This window comes from Monodelphis domestica, chromosome 5, assembly GCF_027887165.1.
Source record: "Monodelphis domestica isolate mMonDom1 chromosome 5, mMonDom1.pri, whole genome shotgun sequence".
NCBI lineage: Eukaryota > Metazoa > Chordata > Mammalia > Didelphimorphia > Didelphidae > Monodelphis > Monodelphis domestica.
The window spans coordinates 95,138,450-95,158,165 of record NC_077231.1 but is presented as its reverse complement, the minus strand read 5'-3'; the positions used below and the strand labels follow the sequence as shown (position 1 = coordinate 95,158,165).

Here is a 19,716-nt window from a genome sequence, read left to right as displayed (position 1 = left end):
TGATAATAGCGCTTATACTGTGCTGGGAGATTTACAAGTATTATCTCTTTTGATCCTCATGGCTATCCTGGGAGGGTGATGCTCTTATGAGCTCCATTTTTTTACAGATGAGGAAACTGAGTCAGGCACAGGTTAAATGTCTTGCTTGGGGTCCCAAAAAATGTCTGAGGCTGCATTTGAAACCCAGGTCTTCCTGATCCCAGGCTCAGCACTCTAAAAACTGCAGCACCAAGCTGCCTGATTCATACTGAATTTTCCTGACTATTTTTCTCTTCCAAGAAAGGCATAGGAGTAAAAACGTAGATGTAGAGACACAGAAACTATGTCTCCAAAGGGAGGGAGGTGATACAATGACTGGGTGCTAGGTCTGGAGTCTAGAAGACCCAAGTTCAAATCTTCCTTACTAGCTTACTTACTTAACATGTTTAACTAGCTGTGTAACTGTGGCAAAGCAACTTGGCCTCAGTTTTTCCATATGTAAAATGGGGATAATAATACCTTGCAGAGCTGTTGTGAAGATTAAGTGAGATCATGTATAGGAAATGCTTTGCAAAACTTAATGCTAGCAGGATTACACATGTAAAATCTATATCAGATTGGGGGAGGAAAAGAGGAAGAGAATTCAAGACTCAAAATTCTTTTTAAAATGTTGGAAATTTGGGGGCAGCTGGGTGGCTCAGTGGATTGAGCCAGGCCTAGAGATGGGAGGTCCTAGGTTCAAATCTGGTGTCAGACACTTCCTAGCTGTGTGACCCTGGGCAAGTCACTTAATCCCTTTTACCACTCTTCTGCCGTAGAACCAATACAGAGATTCTAAGACAGAAGGTGAGGGTTATAAAAAAATATTGAAAACTATTTTTACATGTATTTGAGGAAAAAAATAAAAATCAACTAATGCTAATTAATGTTTTAATCAACCCAGCTCTGCTACTTGCTAGCTATAGGACCATGCTTATCGGTGCCTTGGTTTACTCCCCTGTAAAATGAGGGAGTCAAACTAAATGGCCTCTGAGGTGCATTCTGTTCAGAATTTCATTTAGGTCTTTCCAGAGTTTTTTAATGATCCTGTTCATCATTTATTCCTGCACAGTAGTATTTCACCACAGTCATATGCCATAACTTGTTTAGCCATTCCCTAATTGATGGGCATCCCCTCAATTTCCAGTTTTTTGCGCCACAGTGAACCTGGCAATGTTTTCTCTAGCATTTTTGACCTGCAAAGTAGCAGAACTGGGACTCAAATCCCTGCCTCCTGGCTCCAAGGGTGGTTCCCTTCCACTACACTGCTGGATCATCCCAGTTTGAGCCTGGAGAGCTCCAGGGAATAAATCTCTTTCCCCACTTTTTTGCCCAGAAAGAGGACTCACTTCTGGCAGAAAAAAGAAAGCTGGACTCTTTTGCGTATGTTGTTCTTGCACCAAGAGCCATTAGGAAGGTTTCCAAAGGGACTGGGTGATTTTTTTTCCTTCTATTTAAAAAAAATGTTCTATCGATTAGACCCCAGAGCTCATAAAAATGACCCCTCAAATGTTTCTCATAATTATTACCTTCTCTTGAATGTAAAGCGTCTGGGCTCTCTACCAAAACAAAGCCACATTAAAAACTCTCCAGATAATCAGGGACTTGGTCAAATAGCCTTTCCTCCATCCCCCAGACAGCAAGATAACACAGGCATTCTCCCCATTTGCTTTTAATTAGTAAATATAACACACACACACACACACACACACACACACACACAGAGGCTTTCGTCATTTGACCTCCCCTTTTAGGGGAATAACATCCTCCCTTAAGAAAGAAACAGGATATATTAGAGGGCTAGTGAGGGAAGGGCCTGAATCTATACAAGGAAAACAAAAATAATTTTATATATAATAATAACATATCTTCTCTCTTAGGTCAAGAGTTGCTGTTCTGAAGAGAAAAGGAAATCTCTGAACCAGGATAATTTGGGGATATTGTCTGGATAGTTGAAAACCAGTAGCTGTCCTGAATGTAAGAGCCATCACAACACAGCTTCTTATTAGTCCATCAAGTAACAAGCATTTTATTAAGCACCAACTGTGTACCAGGCACTGGGAATACAGAGACAAATGAGGCATGGAGGTTGGCACAGGATCTGTGAATTATAATGCACCAGTTCATTGTTCCACTGACATCCTCTGACCTAGAACAAGGCATGCTCAGAATCACAGTTAGAGCTGGAAGGGACCTCATCTAGTCCAACCTACTCCTTTGTAAACTGAGGCCCAGAGAGGAAAGAGACTTGCCCAAGGTTACCCAGATGATGCCAAAACCAAGATTTGAACCCAGGGCCTCTGCCTCTAACTCTCATGAGTTTTCCACTGGGCCAGCACATAGGACAGTACCTATCAGTGCCTGGCACTTTACAAAGGCTAGTTGACTGACTGCCACAGAAATGATTCAGGTACCCATTAGGATGAGTAAGAGTTTGAATGTTGACTTAGTCCTATACTACCTATGTGACTTTGGGCAGTAGCACTGGTTCTTGGGCTAGAGACCCTGGGTTCAAATGTTGCCTTTGAGGCTTACAACTACTTTTGTTACCTTGGGCAAGTCACTTTCCCTCTCTTGGCCTCAGTTTCCTCATCTGTAAAATTAGAAGATTGGACTAGATCTGAGGGCCCTTCCACCTCTTGTTCTCTCCTCTGCTGTAGATCCCAGCCTCTCTATAATCCAGTAGACAGTCTCTGACAGGTGCTGTTGCCCCCACATTTATCACCCTGTGAATATGAGCTTCTCAGGACATTGATGATCTGGTTCTGCTGGGTGAAATCTGTCCATCATGAGAGAGAACTCTCCTGTTTTTTGCCATTTTTCTCTCTTCTTCCTCCTTTCCTCCCTTATAATCTCCCTATTCTGTGTCCCTCCCTCTCTCCCTCTCCCTCTTTTTCTCTCTCCCTCTCTCCCTCTTCTTCTCTCCCCCCTCTCTTGCTCCCTTCCCCTTTCCTCCCTCCTTCTCTCCCTCTATCCCCTTTCTTCTCTCTCTCCCTCTTCCTCTCCCTCTCTCTCTCTCCCCTCCTCTCTTGCTCCCTTCCCCTTCCCTCCCTCCTTCTCTCCCTCTATCCCCTTTCTTCTCTCTCTCCCTCTTCCTCTCCCTCTCTCTCTCTCTCCCCCCCTCTCTTGCTCCCTTCCCCTTCCCTCCCTCCTTCTTTCCCTCTATCCCCTTTCTTCTCTCTCTCCCTCTTCCCCTCTCTCTCTCTCTCTTCCCCCCTCTCTCCCTCTCTCTCATTCCCTTCCCCTTCCTTCCCTCTCCCTCTTCCTCTCTCTCTCTCTGTCTCTCTCTCTCCCTCTTCCTCTCCCTCTCTCTCTCTCTTCCCCCCTCTCTCCCTCTCTCTCATTCCCTTCCCCTTCCTTCCCTCTCCCTCTTCCTCTCTCTCTCTCTCTCTCTCTCTCTCTCTCTTTCTCCCTTCCCCTTCCCTCCTTCCCTCCTTTCCTCCTCTCCTCCCTCTCTTCCCTTCCTCTCTGCACCTCTGTCTTTCTCCCTCTTTCTCCCTCCCCCTCCAATTAGGAAAGTGTCAGCCGTTCCCTTGACCCTGGCTCATAGATCAGATATTCCAATACCTGAGGAAACCAGGCTATGGAGAACAAAGCTGTAACGGGTCCAGTTCTCTGTGGGCCCCACCATATTACTTCCACAAGGAATCACTGGCTTGTGGGAGCATCAGGAAACAAAGTCAGAGGTGGGCAATGGCCTTCCATCCCTCAGCGGCAACTGCCCGCGAAGCACGAGAATCCAGAGTTGGGAGGGGATCTCAGAGATCTCGTTTGGGGCTTCTTCCCCTTCTGTGTGTCTTGGAGCTCTGTGGCACTCGGGCTGGTGAAGTCTGGACCCTTTCTCAGAATCATGTTTTAGACTGAGATTCATAACACAAGATATATAGGATTACAAAGGAAACCAGTTCTAATGAAGTACATTTATCAACTTGTTTAAGCTCAGACCCAGGAGCAGAACTCCTTGATCTGTTCCAGCTCCTTTTACAGACTCAAAGCCCCTTCACTCCCCCCACCCACCCAAGGCCCTTCATTGAGAAGAGACACAGTGAATAAGTTGCAGAACAGGGCCAGTTGGGTAACATGGTGGATAGGGGCACCAGGTTTGGAATTGGAAGGACCCAGATTCAAATCTGCCTCAGACACTCCCTAGCTTTGTGACCCTGGTCAAACCATTTAACCCCCATTGCCCATCCCTTACACTTCTTAGAATCGATATGAGAGGGCCAGTTGGGTGGCTCAGTGGATTGAGTCAGACTCAGAGACAGGAGGTCCTGGGTTCAATTTTGACCTCAGATACTTCCTAGTTGTGTGACCCTGGGCAAGTCACTTAAAAAAAAAACAACCTTACTTTCCATCTTAGAATCAATACTGGGTATTGGTTTTAAGGCAGAAGAGTGGTAAGGGCAAGGCTATGGTGGTTAAGTGACTTGCCCAGGGTCACACAGCTAGGAAGTGTCTGAGGCCAGATTTGAACCCAGGACCTCCTGTCTTTGAGCCTGACTCAATCCACTGTGCCACCCAGCTGCACCCCCTGGGCAAGTCACTTAACCCCCACAACCTAGCCCTGACCATTCTTTCTGCCTTAGAACCAATACCCAGTACTGATTCTGAGAAAGAAGGTAAGGGTTAAAAAAAATAATTGATATGGAACAGAAGGTAAGGGTTTTAGGAAAAAAGTAGCCTGGCCAGGACCTGAATCTGTGTGCTCTCATAGGACTAAACTTGGGTTTCTTAAGAGTTCCCAGCTGCCTTCACTTGCAGCCTGTCTTTCAAACCTGTGCTGCTGGTTTTGTATAAAAAACAGATCCTATCACCGAGTCTTCATGACAAGAGAAACTTGGAAATATGCCTCCCCTTCCTGTCCCTCGGTATCCGCCAGACCCTTCCTTCTCTTCCCCAGCACATCACGACCATCATTAAGTCACACCCAATCATCTCGGGTGGTCACCACGGGCAACTTTAATCCAAAATTAGATGGAGCAGGCGGGAAAGTGAGAAAAGAGCAAGAAGGAGGACCCCCCCCCCCCCAAGGGGAGATCGATGAAAAAAGGTGGAGGGCAGTTTTCACATGGATTTTGATTTCTTCCCCATCTTCAAACATCCCACCCATCTCCCAAAGAGATCCTCCGCGGTCTAGGCTCTTTTCTTTTCTGCCAGTACCACCAGCTCCAAAGGGCTCCGAGGCGGGATGCTGACAGCCGCCTTGTCAAAGGCGCCCCCCTCCCGCTCCTCCAGTATTCATCCAGGGTCCTCTTGGGCAGCAGGCTGTGGCCTGTGAGCTTTAGGTCCCAGTCACCCAAAGCGGGAGCACATCAGGGTCCGAGCCTCGTTCACACCGAGGAGAGTTCAGGCAGGATTTCTCCTCGGAAGGATCGCCCGTTTTCAGGGCATTTTAGAAATAGCTTTGGATCTCCTCCAATTTCCCATCCAGCGTCCCTTAGGAGCGGACTTTCCAGGTGTTTGTTTCTTTAAAGGAGTGAAAGTCAAGGCTGGATTCTAGGAATCTGTCATCCCGGCTTTTCCCCTTTCCTAGTCTATTTTCCATCCCTCCCCTCCCACAGACTTGGGTTGTCTGCTTTCTTAGCCCTGCTTTTCAGAAAAAGATACACCGGAAAAGGTGCCGGTTCAAGGGAGGAACTCCTCAGAGCCAGAGGACCAAAGTGCCTTTCCCACCCCACCGAGGCATTTCAAGGCTCTCTCGGCCTGAAGGAGGAAGCACACCGACAGGCACGCTCCCTGGCTGAGGCTGGGACCAGGAGACGGGAACGAGAGAGGTCCAGAAGTGATGTCACTCCCCCGGGGTGTTTCCTAGCTGCAGACCTCGGACTCGCTGTACGGAGAAGAGACCGAGGAGGTCTTGGATTCTCCGTCACTGTTGCACTCGGCTCTTGGGTCAGGGTTGGACAGGGTCGGCCCGTCTTTGGCCTTGCCGCAAGCGCCCAGAGAATGCCGGTCCAGGAGACTCTGGAGATGTTTGATGTAGCCAATGGCAGCTCTGAGGGTCTCCACCTTGCTGAGACGCTTTTCCACCAGCTCCCGGGGGAGGTGGTCCCGGAGGCGGGCGTATCCCTCATTCACACAGCGCACCCTCTGCCTCTCCCTCTCGTTCCGTTTTTGGATGAAGGCTGGTTCGAAGGCGCAGTCTAACACCCCAAGCTGTCCCGGCAGGGGAAAGCAGGCGAATCTGCCCGAGCAGCCTCGGTAGTAGGCCTGGTCCCAGTAAGTTCTGTCCAGGTGGAAGGAGACCCGGAAGGGTTCTCCCAACGAGAGCCGGGTTCGAGTCCCTGGCACGCTCGTGGACGCAGCAGCTAGGTGATACGGGATTGTTTTCAGGCTCCTATCAGACTTCCTGCCCTCCATTCTTTGCTGAAAAAAATGAGGCCCCAAAGGGCTCGATGTCCAAGCGGGCGCGAGTGTTATCTGGAGACCCCCAAATCAACAGCACCATGCCCCCGTCTAGCTGCGTCGGAGATCGGGGGTGCAGGGAGGAATCAGCCAAGCCAGGTGGCCGACGAGGCTTCCAGGCAACTTTCCCTGACTTACAAAGTCCGCTGCGCTCTGAGGTCTTTATATAAGGATCTGAGCTGAGCTGGGAGGCAAGGTTTGCAGGACCCCTAATCCAGACTTTAAAGCCACCTTTCCCCCACTCTGATCTTCTCCTTTCAAAGGATAACAAAGGGTCCCCTACATTCTGTCCGTTAGCCTGGAAATGCCAGCGCACACCCAACACAAAGTAATCTTCCCAAGCTCCCAGTGCTTTTCAATTATTATAATCCACTGAGTCGAGGTCTTCAGGAGATGAGCAGCTTGCAAAGTGCACAGGAATGTTCGGGGCTGGGGAGAGCCCCGCCCAGGAACCCGAGGATCTGCCGGCAGGCCGAGAAAGAGTTCACCAGAGGCTTTTCTCCTTGAAAATCAAAACTCAACTGGAGCCTTTGTGGTTTCTGGTGTTCTGGGCTAATGGGAAGAGCTCTTAGACTGTTTGCAAACTTAAAACTTGCTCTTTTATTCCCAGGGAGGTGGAGGGGGGTAAATCATCAAAGGAGAGAGTGCTCTCTTGTGGTTGTAAGGTGTGTCCAATCCAGGAGGACCCCAGGGGAAACGAGAAAGCTCTGGGCCTCCCTCTTCAATCTCCGAAATCTATTTCTAATTTGTCCAATTTAAAGGGGACAGGAAGATATAGTTTAATAGTGACTGCACGTAGGAAATCTATTCCCAATTAGTCAGGTCAAAAGGGGACTAGGGAAACTTTTTTTTTTTTTAAAGCTATGACTACATAAAGGAATTCTCTTCCTTTTCTTCCAAATATTCTGTCAGTTCAGAAAGGAAAGAAAGAAAGCGGAGAGAGGAAGGAAGAGGAGAAAAGAAGGAAAAGAAGGGAGGAAGGAAAGAAAAGAAGGAAGAAAAAGAGGGAGGAAGGAGAGGAAAGAAAGAAGAAAAGAGTAAGGAAGAAAAAAGAGAAAAGAAAGAAAGGAAAAGAAAGAAAGAAAGAAAAAGAGAATGAGAAAAGAGAGCAAAAGAGAAAATCAAGTAAAAGAAAGGAAGAGAAAGAGAAAATGAGAGTGGAGAGGAAGAAAAGGAGTGGAAGGAAAACCATCAAAAGGCACCACAGTAACAAATGCTGCCAGACGGTTTTCCTGGTGCTTACTGTAAACATCCCTAAGTGCAGTTCCCCAACCTCCTATAATCCCACCCAGAATCCAAGGACCCTGTCCTTCCATAGAGCACAGGGAGCTATTTCCTTTCTTTTCAATGTTCACACAGATAATTTATTTTCCCCTTGGGGGTGAATATGCTCTACTTAAAAGGCTGGGAGTCCCAGTTCAGGGAGAAGTGAGGCTGGCTTTGAAGAGTTGATTTTTTGCCACACAACCCAAAATGACTAATTAGTCCATTTGGGTAAGTGAAAGCCTTTGAAGATGAAAGTCCCCCAAAGCCCAATTGTATCATCAGTGTCCAGGGTTGTGTGTGTGTGTGTGTGTGTGTGTGAGGGAGAGAGAGAGACAGAGAAATAGAGATAGAGAGTGAGAGAGAAAAGAGAGAGAGAGAGAGGAGAGAGAGATCCACACTTTTAAATATTTTCACTGCAAATCTATCAGAAAAACCAGTGGGACCATCCTGGGCCCTAACTTTAGGCATGGACCTTTTGCTTCTAGTTTACTTTCATGGTATAGCCCCAACATGCTCCTGGTCATGTGCTGTATTTATTTCACTATTTACTCTTGAGGAGCTGCCTGAAGCTACTGGAAAACACTTCCATAACAGGAAATAATTATCCCTTTCAGTGACAGGTTAGTCACCTCTTAATAATCTAACTTACCCTGAGATTTATCCTGGTAAACAAAAGAATGGTAAAGTCTAGTTGACAGGCATAGGATTTATAGAGCCACCTGGTAAGATCCAGAAAATCATTTGATCCATAGGTCTCATTTTACAGATAAGGAAAATGAAGACCCAGTTAGATAAAGTGATTTGCCTGAGGTCACACAGGCCCATATTCAATCCCAGGTCCTCTGACTCCAAAATCTCCTTAAAAACATATTAGGAGACAGCTCAGTGGACTGAGAGCCAGGCCTAGAGATGGGAGGTCCTAGGTTCAAATTTGACTTTCCTTACTTCTGTGTGACCCCAGGTAAATTATTTAACCCCAATTTTTTTGGCTTAGCTAAATTACTTAACTCCTGCCACTCTTCTGCCTTGGAATCAATGCTTAGTATCGATTTTAAGAAAAAGGTAAGGATTAAAAAGAAAAAAGAAAAAATCTTATATGCTGGAGATCCTAAGAGAAAAAGGGGAACAAAGGGAAGGAGACAAGATTTATTTGGGGAAAGGGGCAAAATTTATTAAGTGTTTACTAGTTCCTGGCACTGTGCTAAGCACTTTACCATTATTGTCTTTTAAAAAATCTCATTTGTTATACAAATATATAAGACCAAGAGCCCTTACCCAGTGGATAAGTGGTTGATAGACATAAACAAATACTTTTCAGAGAACTGTCAACTATTAACAGATGTTTGAAAGATTTCTTTGAATCACTAATAAGAAAATAGAAATTAAAAACTCTAAGGTTTCACTTTGTTTTAGCAAATTGGCTAAGATAATGGAAATACTCAATGTCATAAGGACTGTGGAAAGACAGACAAACTAATATATAGTTGGTGGAGCTATGAATTGTTCCAACCATTCTGGAATGCAATTTGGAATTATACTTTAAAAAAATATATAATGTCCATAATCTTCCAAAGATCCCATTGCTAGGTATATACTCCAAGGAGGTCAGAGACAAAAAGTCACCATATACTCCAAAATATTCACAATACTCTTTGTGGTATATTGTGGTGGTAAAAAAAAACAACCAAAACTAGAAATAAATCAGTTACTTACCAACTAGGGATGGCTAAACAGATTGTGGCATATGAATGCATCAGAAAAATTATTGTTTAATAAAAAAAAAACAATCAAAATGAGGAATTCAGAGAAGCCTGGGAAGAACACTATTTTACTGAGCCTACATGGTTGCTAATCTCTTTTCTTTCATTTCAATGGGCCTTTTGTCATATCTAGTTCTTCTTGACTTCTGTGGAGTTGTGGGCATTTTTTGTGACCCCATACCTATTTTTATATGCCACTTCATTCATGGAAAATGATTATTGGGTACGTCATGCCTATCTGAGGAGGAGTTGGCAGAGCTTGGAAGATGAGGGGTCCTGGTTCTTCTGGTTTCCAGAGTTGAGAGAAGATATGAGTGGGTTAAAACTCTCATCAGGGAATGGTCCCTGGAAAGAAAGAAAGACTCCAGAAATATCTGTCATGTGGAGAAAAGTGTCATTGCCTCAACCATGATCCTGGTCCCAGTTTACCATACTAGAGACTTGGAAATTTCCTCCTGAGTGAAGTCAGGAACTCTCTCTAATGGTTGAGCTAGGACAGGTAGGTGGCACAGTAGATAGACTTCTGGACCTGATCAAAAAGATTTATCCTCATGAATTTAAATTAAGCTTCAGACACTTAACTTGCTATGTGACCCCGAGCAAGTCTTAACTCTATTTGCCTCAGTTTACTCATTTATAAAATGAGCTAGAGTAGGAAATGGCAAACCATTCCAGGATTTCTACCAAGAAAACCTCAAATAAAGCCACAAAACAACAATGGTTGAGCTGAGACATCTTATTTCCAGTGGGAGAACTCATTCACTTTGTATACAGTCTCATATTCTAATCTGCAAAACTTGATTTCAGTCTTCCATGGACAAATGAATTTATTTTGTATACAGTTATGAGTGATAGCCTTTGGATAGATGGCTTGGATCGATCCTTCCCCTTTAAGAGTTAATGATCAGGACAGTGGCTTGAACTAAAAACTTATTTCCATTAGACTAACTTTATTTGCAGAGGGAGGAATAGATACCAGTGACTCCTCTTTGGAGATAAATTGTTCTGGGTCACACAGCTAATTCATGAGTTTGGATTTGAATTGAAGTCTTCCTGATTCTTCTTTGTAGCCCCAGTCTCCTGTTTCACACCCCCTCACCAACCCTTATAGAAATCAAAGATTCCACTAAAGAAGGATGGGCCAAGGTGACTCCAGAGATATCTATTCATGCCTCTTTTTTTTGAGTTACATCTGGAAAAACCCATGTGAACATTTATGGATATCACACATACACATTCTATAGTTTTTGATGACTTTTTAGATACTAAATCACCTTCCTCAATGTGTTATTTGTTCATATTTAAATCTTTCCTTTGGTTTCTGGAGGGTGTGTGTGTGTGTGTGTGTGTGTGTGTGTGTGTGTGTGTGTGTGTGTGTGTGCTTCCACACAATTATTTAATCAAATGCGATCGTATCAAAATTTGCAAATGATATGAAGCAGGGAGGGATGGTTAATATGCTGGGTGTCAGAATCAGGATTCACAAAGATTTTGACAGGATAGAACACTAAGGTGAATGAAATTTAATAGATTTAAATATAAATTTGTACATTTAGTTTTAAAAATCTCCTCAAGCACAAAATGGAGGAAGAATGGATCAGGATTTGCATATTTATTGAACAGTCTGCCCCTGCTTTGGGATGCTTTGGGGAGTTTCAGGCAGAAAACCCCATGGGAGAAGCCTTACTAGCTCCCTGGAATGCCCTTATTTCAGGAGAGAAGGTATAATACAGTATAAGACCAGTATAACTGATGTAAATGGAGAATGGAATAGTATAAGGGATTAACAATATGCAAAAGTTAAATGCTTGCAAGTTTTTGCTTAACTAGCGCTAAATGGTGAAGAATACAAGACTTCAGAACATGGGGGTCCCCTTCTATTACTGCCTACCTCCATTGATTTGACTCTGGCACCTCTTGACTTAAAGACTAGTGCTCTATCTACCAAAACACATTAACAACATATATTTTATTTTATTTATTTTAAACTCTCACCTTCCATCTTGGAGTCAATACTGTGTATTGGCTCCAAGGCAGAAGAGCAGTAAGGGCTAGGCAATGGGGGGTCAAGTGACTTGCCCAGGGTCACACAGCTGGGAAGTGTCTGAGGCCAGATTTGAACCTAGGACCTCCCATATCTAGGCCTGGCTCTCAATCCACTGAGCTATCCAGTTGCCCCCAACAACACATATTTTAATAAGCCATGGAATAATAATAATGATAGCACCCACTATGTTGAGAGAGTGTCTTTGGCCTTGGCCAGTTCTAGTCTTCAGAGGCTAGTGAGGCCTTCCATAAAGTCACACAGGCAATAAGTGGAGGATGTGAGTCAGGATTCACATCCAGGTTCTCTGCCTCCAAAGGCACCATGCTATGTTCTCAGTCCCCTTCCTGCCCTGACATTCCTTGTTCTATATTCCCTTCCAGCTCTGACATTCCCTGTTCCAGGATCTAAGGTCCCTCGTGGCTGGCACACTGTACATGTGGTCTTGCAAGCGCTTGTCTCACACCGCGCATGCCCCATGGGGAGCGCGCCTTAGGCTGACGACATTGCCAGCCATCTCAAGTTCTCGACCCTTCCACCCGCCTCCCTCGCTTAGCAACCGTAGATCGATGACTCGGCGATCAACTCCTCTGCGCCATCTCTTTCTCTCTCTCTCTCTCTCTCTCTCCCCGACCCCTCCCTACGCCGCCTCCTCGGGAGGGGGTCTCGGTGCGCACGCGCAGAAGGGGGTGGGGGGGGCGCCAGAGGGCAGAACGGCCGTTGGGGGGGGGGACCACGGGAGGGTGCGAGGGGGAGGTCTGAGAGAAGCAGAGACTGAGGAGAGGTGGTAGCGGAGAGGCACTTTGGAGAGTGCGGGTGGAGGTGAGGGGGGACGGCGGGGTCAGGAAGGGTCGCGCTCGCGGGCAGAGAGAGGGGAGGTGCTCGGTCGCTGGGGAATGGGGGAGGGGAGACACCTGGGACGCGTGCGCACAGGTGGGGGGGCGGGGTGAGCGGGTGTAACGAGGGGGCGGGGTTTTCACTAGTCGTCCGCGGCCAGGGAAACAAAGCGGAATTGGCGCTGGCGCTCCTCCCCCGACACTCGTCTGCGCGTGCGTGGCGGGTAGGGCGGGCTCGGAGGCCCGGGGTTCCCCGGGAGGGCACGAGGATGAGCATTGGCTGCGCGCGCCCTCGATGCGCATGCGCCTCTGCGGCTCCTCCCCCGGCGGGGGCCGGAGGATGCGCGTGCAAAGTTAGGCTCAAAAAAAAAAAAAAAAAAAAGAGGTGTGTGCAGGGGGAGGGCCGGGGGTCGCGGGGGCGGGGTAGGCGTCGCTCAGCCGCTGCCTTCTCCCTCCCGCAGGATCCAGCCTCAGGCTCCCCCGCCGAGTCCCGGGATGCGCTATAGGGGCCCCCCGGAAGACTGAGCGCCCCCTCTCCCGGGGGGCTGACCCCCGGCCCCTGGGGCTGACACCTGGCGTGGAGCCGATGCATCCCAGGTGAGCTGTGACCCCGCCCCCCCGCGGGCATTCCTCCCTCCCTCCCCCCGGATGCGGAGGGTCGGGCGCGGGCAACCCCATGAGTCTTTGTCTGGGCTCCCACCCTGGGGCCCCTTCTCCGGGCTCTGGACGATCCCGACACTGCGACCCTAGCTGGCCCTCACCTTTCCGAGGTGGACAAGGGGAACCTGGCACACCTGGTGAGTCAGGCCTTGGGAGCCCCCAGTTTGCACTGCCCCCTCTAAAAGCTGCAGGTTGAAATTTGGGGTGCCTTTCCCTGAACCCAGATGCATTTAGCTTACACTTTTAACCCTTTCCTTCTGATTCTACGGAGCTTTGTTTCTCCTTTTTTTAATTTCTTCCTAAAATTCTCCCCCATTGCAATATTTTTCATTCTTTTAATCACCCCACACACATGCACACTTTTTCAGCTAAATTTAGATCTTGGTGTTTCCATCTTGCATTTTTGTTGTTACCATATGGTATAACTTTCCACTTCACCATGCAGCAGTCAAGAAAGTGCTGGTGTGAACACTTCATGCTGTCGAGCTAAGCTTTCTCTGTAGTTCTGAGGTTAGGTCCTACAAGTTTCAGCATTTATACCTGCCGAGTCTTACCAAAGTTGTCTTTAAGGGAGGCAAGGTAAAGCAGTGCTGGGACGTCAGCCTCTAAGCCATACATTAGAAAACCACACATTAACATTGGGCTCTTTTATATCTATTTATTGGGTTAATTTTTCAATTACATTTTGTTAAACCCTTTCCTTCTGTCTTAGAATCAAGACTGTGTATTGATTCCAAGGCATAAGAGCAGTAAAGGCCAGGCAATGGGGTTTAAGTGACTCACCAAGGATCATACAGCTAGGAAGTGTGTCTGAAGCCAGAATTGAAGGAAGGACCTTCTTTTTCTAGGTCTGGCCAACTACATTTTAATTTGGTTGGTTGTTTATATTTGTTTTTTTTGCGATTCAGTGGATAAGAGTTCTGGGTATGGGGTTAGAAGTGGAGGCTCAAGTTTTGCCCATCACTTACCAGCCAGATGATTCTGGATCAGTTACTGATCTGCTCTTTGCCTTGGTTCCTCATCTGCAGCTTTCCCACTCTGGACCCATGAACCTATGATATAAAGTAAGTTTGGGATTGGGAAAGATTGTTTTGGACAAACCTGAATTCATTAGTCTGATTCCCAGTGAGAGAACTCTCTTTGCCAATGCAGATTGGCACCTGAACACAGCCAGGAGGTGGCAGAGAAGGGACTTGGACCCGGGTCTCTCTGACTGTAAGGCTGACTCCAGTAATATATTGCCCCTCTTGAGGAAAGACAGCAAATTTATTCACAGATGTGTTTGTTAAAAACTCTCCTTAATTTTGCCAGGTAGGGAGTGATGAAGTTAGTAATTTGCAGTTGGCATTTTGTTTGTGAAGTTAAGAGTAGAGGTTTGAGAACAAGCCTCCCTGGCTTGATCAGAGGCAGCATGTGTGGAAGGGGAAGAAATGATGAGCTCATTTGAAGATGAGTAAAGAAAACAAAAAGAGTATCTAAGGTCATGATAATGGTCACATCTACCTAAGGCAGCTGCTGAACAGGTTTGGGGCTGGAATAGAATGGAGAACTGGTAGGCACATGTAGAATAGAAGAGAATGCAAGATGAATTCCTTGCTTCTTAGATGAAGATGCTGAGGAGATTTATGTGTATAAAGTTCTTGCCCTTGGTTTGAGGCTGCCAGAGAACAGTTGCCCCATTTTAGCAAGTCATCCAAAACAGTATCTGCTAAGCCATCCTTGTTCTGATTGCACCTGGGAGTCCTCACACTATTTACATTTTTGCCTGAAGGCCAGCCAGCTATCTTGTAGTCCACTCTTATTTAGGAGTGTCTTCATGACAGGAGTTGTTGCTGATGGCTTTAATTATGATCATACTAACAGAGGCCATAGCCATATTTACTGCATACCCTAACTACATTAGAGTCATATTGGTTTTCTTGTAGTGTTGTTGATGTAACATCCTCCAGAGAAAGCTTGACAATGTGAATTATCTAACAAAATTTCCAGAAATTAAAGTTAGGGCAGCTTTTCCATACCGTGTGTGTGTGTGTGTGTGTGTGTGTGTGTGTGTGTGTGTGTGTGTGTGTGTGTGTTTTGGTGGAGAGATTTTTATATCCCAGCATGGGATACCTTGTAGTATAGAACCTGTCCAACCAATGCAGCATCATAATGCTGACCTGCCTCTTGTATGAGCCGAGTCCTGTGCTAAGCCCCTCAGTGATTCTTTTTTTTTTTAATTTAATTAATTCGTTTAGAATATTTATTTTATGGTTACATGATTCATGTTCTTTCCCTTTCCTCTCTGCCCCCCTCCCCCATCCTGGAGCCAATGAGCAATTCCACTGGGTTTTACAAGCATCATTGTTCAAAACCTATTTCCATATTATTGATGTTTGCACTAGGGTGATCAATTAAAGTCAACAACCCCAATCATATCCCCAATCGACCCATGTGATCAAGCAGTTGTTTTTCTTCTGTGTTTCTGCTCCCACAGTTCTTTCTTTGGATGTGAATACATTCTTTCTCACGAGTCCCTCAGAATTGTCCTGGGTCATTGCATTGCTGCTAGTAGAGAAGTCCATTATATTCCATTGCGCCACAGTGTATCAGTCTCTGTGTACAATGTTCTCCTGGTTCTGCTGCATCACTTCCTGGAGGTCGTTCCAGTTCACATGGAATTTCTCCAGTTAATATTTCCTTTGAGCATAATAGTATTCCATTACCATCAGATACCACAATTTGTCCCCTTGGTGATTCTAAAAAGATGATTAGCATGTGGCCTCTGAGCTCATGGAGCTCACATGGATAACAATAATATAAAATGGAAGGAGGCTACTTTACAGTCAAAAGACTTTGGCTCAGATCCCTTCTCTGACATCTCCTGGCTATATGTGGTGCGGATGCATTGGCAAAGAGTTTCCTCACCAGAAGTTAGACCAATGAATGCAGGGCTAGGCTGGGGAAGGGCATGCCACAGGCTAGAAATGAATGGTGTGAAAGGGCCAGGGGAAAATGGGGGTCAGAGGGTGGGGGTTTCCAATTTTACTGCAATGTACAGTTCACAAGTGGGGAATAGTCCTTATACCACAGGAGAAAATTGGACAAATAAGGGAGCCCCAGATGGTAGAGGCCCTTGATTGCTGTATTAAAGGGAGAGAGGAAGAGCCAAAAGTAATATGGAGATTGGTGTGGATGACTGGCTGGCTCAGAGGTAGGCCTAGATCTTGACAAAGGCATCAGGAGTTGTATGTTGGGGGTGGGGGTGGGGGTGGGGGAAGAAAACAGATTAATTATTGACCCATTCAGGTTTCAGGACATCCAAGAGTAATGGATATGTGGGTCTCATGAAGCCTTGGGATTTTGTTGCCTGCCCATTAGAGGGTTAGAGTTTGCACTGAATTTATATAGTTAATTGCCTGCTCCAAGGGCACACTTTAAAAAAAAATTTTTTTTGTTTTATTTTTCTTAATGTAAACAAATCTTTTTTACAATTAAAAAAATTCTAAGTTCCAAATTCTCTCTCTTCCTCCCTACCATGCTCCTTGAGAGGACAAGCAATTTGATATAGATTATCGATGTTTATTTTTATTTCAGAGCATGTCCATATAAAGATAAACTAAGTTGTAAAAGAAAACATAGAGCACCCCCCTCCCCCAAATAACGAAGAATTTAAAAATGTGCTTCAGTTTGTATTCAGACTCCCTCAGTTCTTTCTTTGGAGATAGAGAGCTTTTGTCATCTTAAGTACTTTGGAATTGCCCAGGATCATTATATTGCTGAGAGTAGCCAAGTCTTTCACAGTTGATGATCATCCAATATTGCTGTCACAGTATATGATGTTGTCCTTTGTCCTGGTTTTGCTCACTTCACTCTTCATTAGTTCATATAAATCTTCCCAAGTTTTTCTGACAGCATCCTGCTTGTAATTTCTTACATCACAGTCGTATATCATGACTTGTTCAACCATTCCCAAAGTGATGGGCATCCCTTCAATTTCCCGTTCTTTGCTAACACAAAAAGATCAATATTTCTGTACATATGGGTCTTTTTCTTTTTCCTTTTTTGCATCTCTTTGGACTGCAGACTTAGTAGTAGTATTGCTGAGTCATAGGGTATGCTCAGAGTTTGATAACCCCAAGGACACACATTTATGACTGGGTGAAGTCTGTGACTTTGGAATGCTGTGAAGTTAACTGGCTTATGAATATTAAAATAGTTCACCTACCACAATATGATTACATCACTCCTTTCTTTGATTGTTCTAGGTACTGTGAGATGTATGGAAGGAAAAAGTTCATGTTCTTTAAGAGGTGTTTTGTTTGGATAATTTTAGCCTGTTGATTTCTTTCTTTCTTTCTTTCTTTTTTTTAACCCTTACCTTCCATCTTAGAGTCAATACTGTGTATTGGCTCCAAGGCAGAAGAGTGGTAATGGCTAGGCAATGGGGGTCAGGTGACTTGCCCAGGGTCACACAGCTGGGAAGTGTCTGAGGCCAGATTTGAACCTAGGACCTCTCATCTCTAGGCCTGGCTCTCAATCCACTGAGCTACCCAGCTGCCCCTGTAGCCTGTTGATTTCTAAAACAAAATCTTCTTTGGGGTTACCTAGGTTTACCTGGGGCACTATGTTTTGGGTGTCCTTGGAAGAGGAGACAGTATCATTGTGACTTCCAGTGGCTCAGAGAATCCCTTATGCTAGTGAGCTTCTCTTGGTTTCTGCTGCCTGGTCTCTTTGGTGCTAATGTAGATTAGATATTAGTTAGCAATTAGTTCCTCCCTCCCTCCCTCCCTCCCTCCCTCCCTCCCTCCCTTACTTCCTTCCTTCCTTCCTCCCTCCCTCCCTCCCTCCCTCCCTCCCTAGGTAAATAGGGTTGTGACTTGCCTACGGTCCTAGTAGGAAGTGTCTGAGGTCAGACTCAAATCTAGGACCTCCCATCTTCAGGCCTGTAGCTCTATCCACTGAACCACTCAGCTACCCTTAGAGATCAGCTTGTAGTCAGAAGTAATGTCATTGTTGGTAACCTCTTAGTGTTCCCTGATCCACAGCAGCTACACCATTAATTACAGGGAAATATTTTCTTAATTGATTGTGTGAATGGATGGGTCAGATTGTCTAGAGTGGTAGAGGTGTGTGGACCAAAAATCTTTTGAAACATTATGTTAGAGGAAAGTGTAAAGTGTTTTTTTTTTCTTTAATTGAGGTGATGAGACATAAGTAGTACCTTACTTACAGCTAAGGTCTGCAAGTCCTTTACTGACATTCTCTCCCTAGAGCCTCTTGAAAGCCCTGACAGGCAGACCACATCAGTGATATTTTCATTCTTCCCATTTTTTATATGAAAAAAGACTCTCTCCTGACCATCCTATGGGATTTCAGCCCAGGGCTTTCAGCACTATCTCCTCTCTGCTTCCCTGCCTCTCTCCAATACAGATCTTAAAGTCGATTCTTGTGCATAGCTGGATCACTGCTGGACAACTTTAAGGCTCACAGTTTCCTGTGTAACGTTCCTCCCTCGATGTGAGTGAAGAGCACCGATGGAGGCCCTGCAGGCAGGTTTGAAAATAAGCACTTGGCAGTTTGATTGTTTTATCTTTGCTTAAACCCATCTGTAGAACTTATGGTTTAGCTGAACAGAGAAGCCATTTTCAGAAAGACATAGAAATGGGGCTGCGAGGTTCAGAAAGAAATAGAAATGGGGCTGCAAGGTAGCTTAATGGATAGAGAACCAGGTCTGGAGACAGGAGTTCAAATTTGGGTTCAAATTTGACCACAGATTCTTCTTTGCCCAGCAACCTGGGCAAATAAAATAACTCCAGTTGTCTAGCCCTTACAACTCTTCTGTCTTGAAAGTGATACTTAGTATTTATTCTAAGACAGAAGGTGAGGGTTTAAAAAAGAAAGAAAGATATGGAAACCATAAGTGAAAAGCTGTGGATGACTTTTTTCTCCTTGTCACGCAGGGCCGGCAGCCTGTGGGCTTAGCGATGTCTGATTCCAATTGAGCCATGTTAGGTGCTACACTGAAGGACCCCTCTTTGCTCTGGGGCATCCTTCCCGAGGCCAACAGCGATTCAGCTGACCACTGTTTGCCGCTCTTTCCTAGAATGAATGAAATGAACCTGAGTCCTGTGGGGATGGAGCAGCTGGCTTCATCCTCTGTAAGCAATGCCTTGCCAGTCTCAGGAAGTCACCTTGGCCTGGCTACCTCACCTACTCACAATGCCATCCCTGCCCCAGGTGAGTGGTGGAGCTCTGCCAGATGAGGAGATTGTGCTGACACGGAACTCTGTTCTCCATCAGTTACTAGGTGGTTCCTTGAACTCAAAGGGGCATGGCAGTTGGATGGCAGACACTGGCATTATGCTTTGATAGCTAACGAAGCTGGAGTACACTTTTCAGGAAGTGGAGGAGAAATGATTTACCTGTCCAAGGACAAGAGCTATCTGGCTGTAGTCAGGAGGGAGAGAAAGAGGAATTCCCTTCCCTTCTTTCCATGAGAGCCTTGCTCTCAACAGCTTCTTCTGGCACTTTCTGGTGAGGGAAGCTTCTCTCCACCTCTTACTCCTGATCATAGTGCCCTGATGTACTTGCCCAAGAAGAGGTCATGAGTATGGGTGACATGTAAATCTCTCCACTTCCTTGAAGACTTGGCTATGAATCAGCCTCCTCCACAATTAGCAGAATCCAGCTCACATCAGGCAGAGCATCTTTTCATTCCTGCTTCGCCATGGAAACAAGCCAGAGG

General features: G+C 45.7%; 2 protein-coding genes across 8 annotated transcripts in view; one reads left to right on the top strand and one right to left on the bottom strand.

The window, feature by feature from the left end:
- Nucleotides 1–4,957: 4,957 nt before the first annotated feature.
- On the bottom strand, nucleotides 4,958–6,975 carry ASCL4 (achaete-scute family bHLH transcription factor 4). Its single transcript, XM_056798818.1, has one exon. The coding sequence runs from the start codon at nucleotides 6,376–6,378 to the stop codon at nucleotides 5,827–5,829; it is 552 nt and encodes a 183-aa protein (XP_056654796.1). The 5' UTR covers nucleotides 6,379–6,975; the 3' UTR covers nucleotides 4,958–5,826.
- A 5,208-nt stretch (nucleotides 6,976–12,183) lies between these two features.
- Nucleotides 12,184–19,716, top strand: part of PRDM4 (PR/SET domain 4) — a 30,535-nt gene continuing 23,002 nt past the window's right edge. The window contains exons 1-4 of one of the 7 annotated variants that reach the window (XM_007503370.3): nucleotides 12,184–12,315; nucleotides 12,791–12,926; nucleotides 18,402–18,520; nucleotides 18,932–19,208. In XM_007503370.3, coding sequence (XP_007503432.2) covers nucleotides 18,977–19,208 — 232 coding nt within the window. In that variant the 5' untranslated portion in view covers nucleotides 12,184–12,315; nucleotides 12,791–12,926; nucleotides 18,402–18,520; nucleotides 18,932–18,976. Of the gene's footprint in view, nucleotides 12,316–12,556; nucleotides 13,127–18,401; nucleotides 18,525–18,931; nucleotides 19,209–19,716 lie in introns of those variants that run through there. The other 6 variants (XM_056798816.1, XM_056798817.1, XM_007503371.3 and 3 more) reach the window with 6 other exon arrangements.

Excerpts from the sequence above, each read along its gene's own strand:
- ASCL4 (XM_056798818.1), bottom strand. The coding sequence starts at position 6,378 with ATGGAGGGCAGGAAGTCTGATAGGAGCCTGAAAACAATCCCGTATCAC.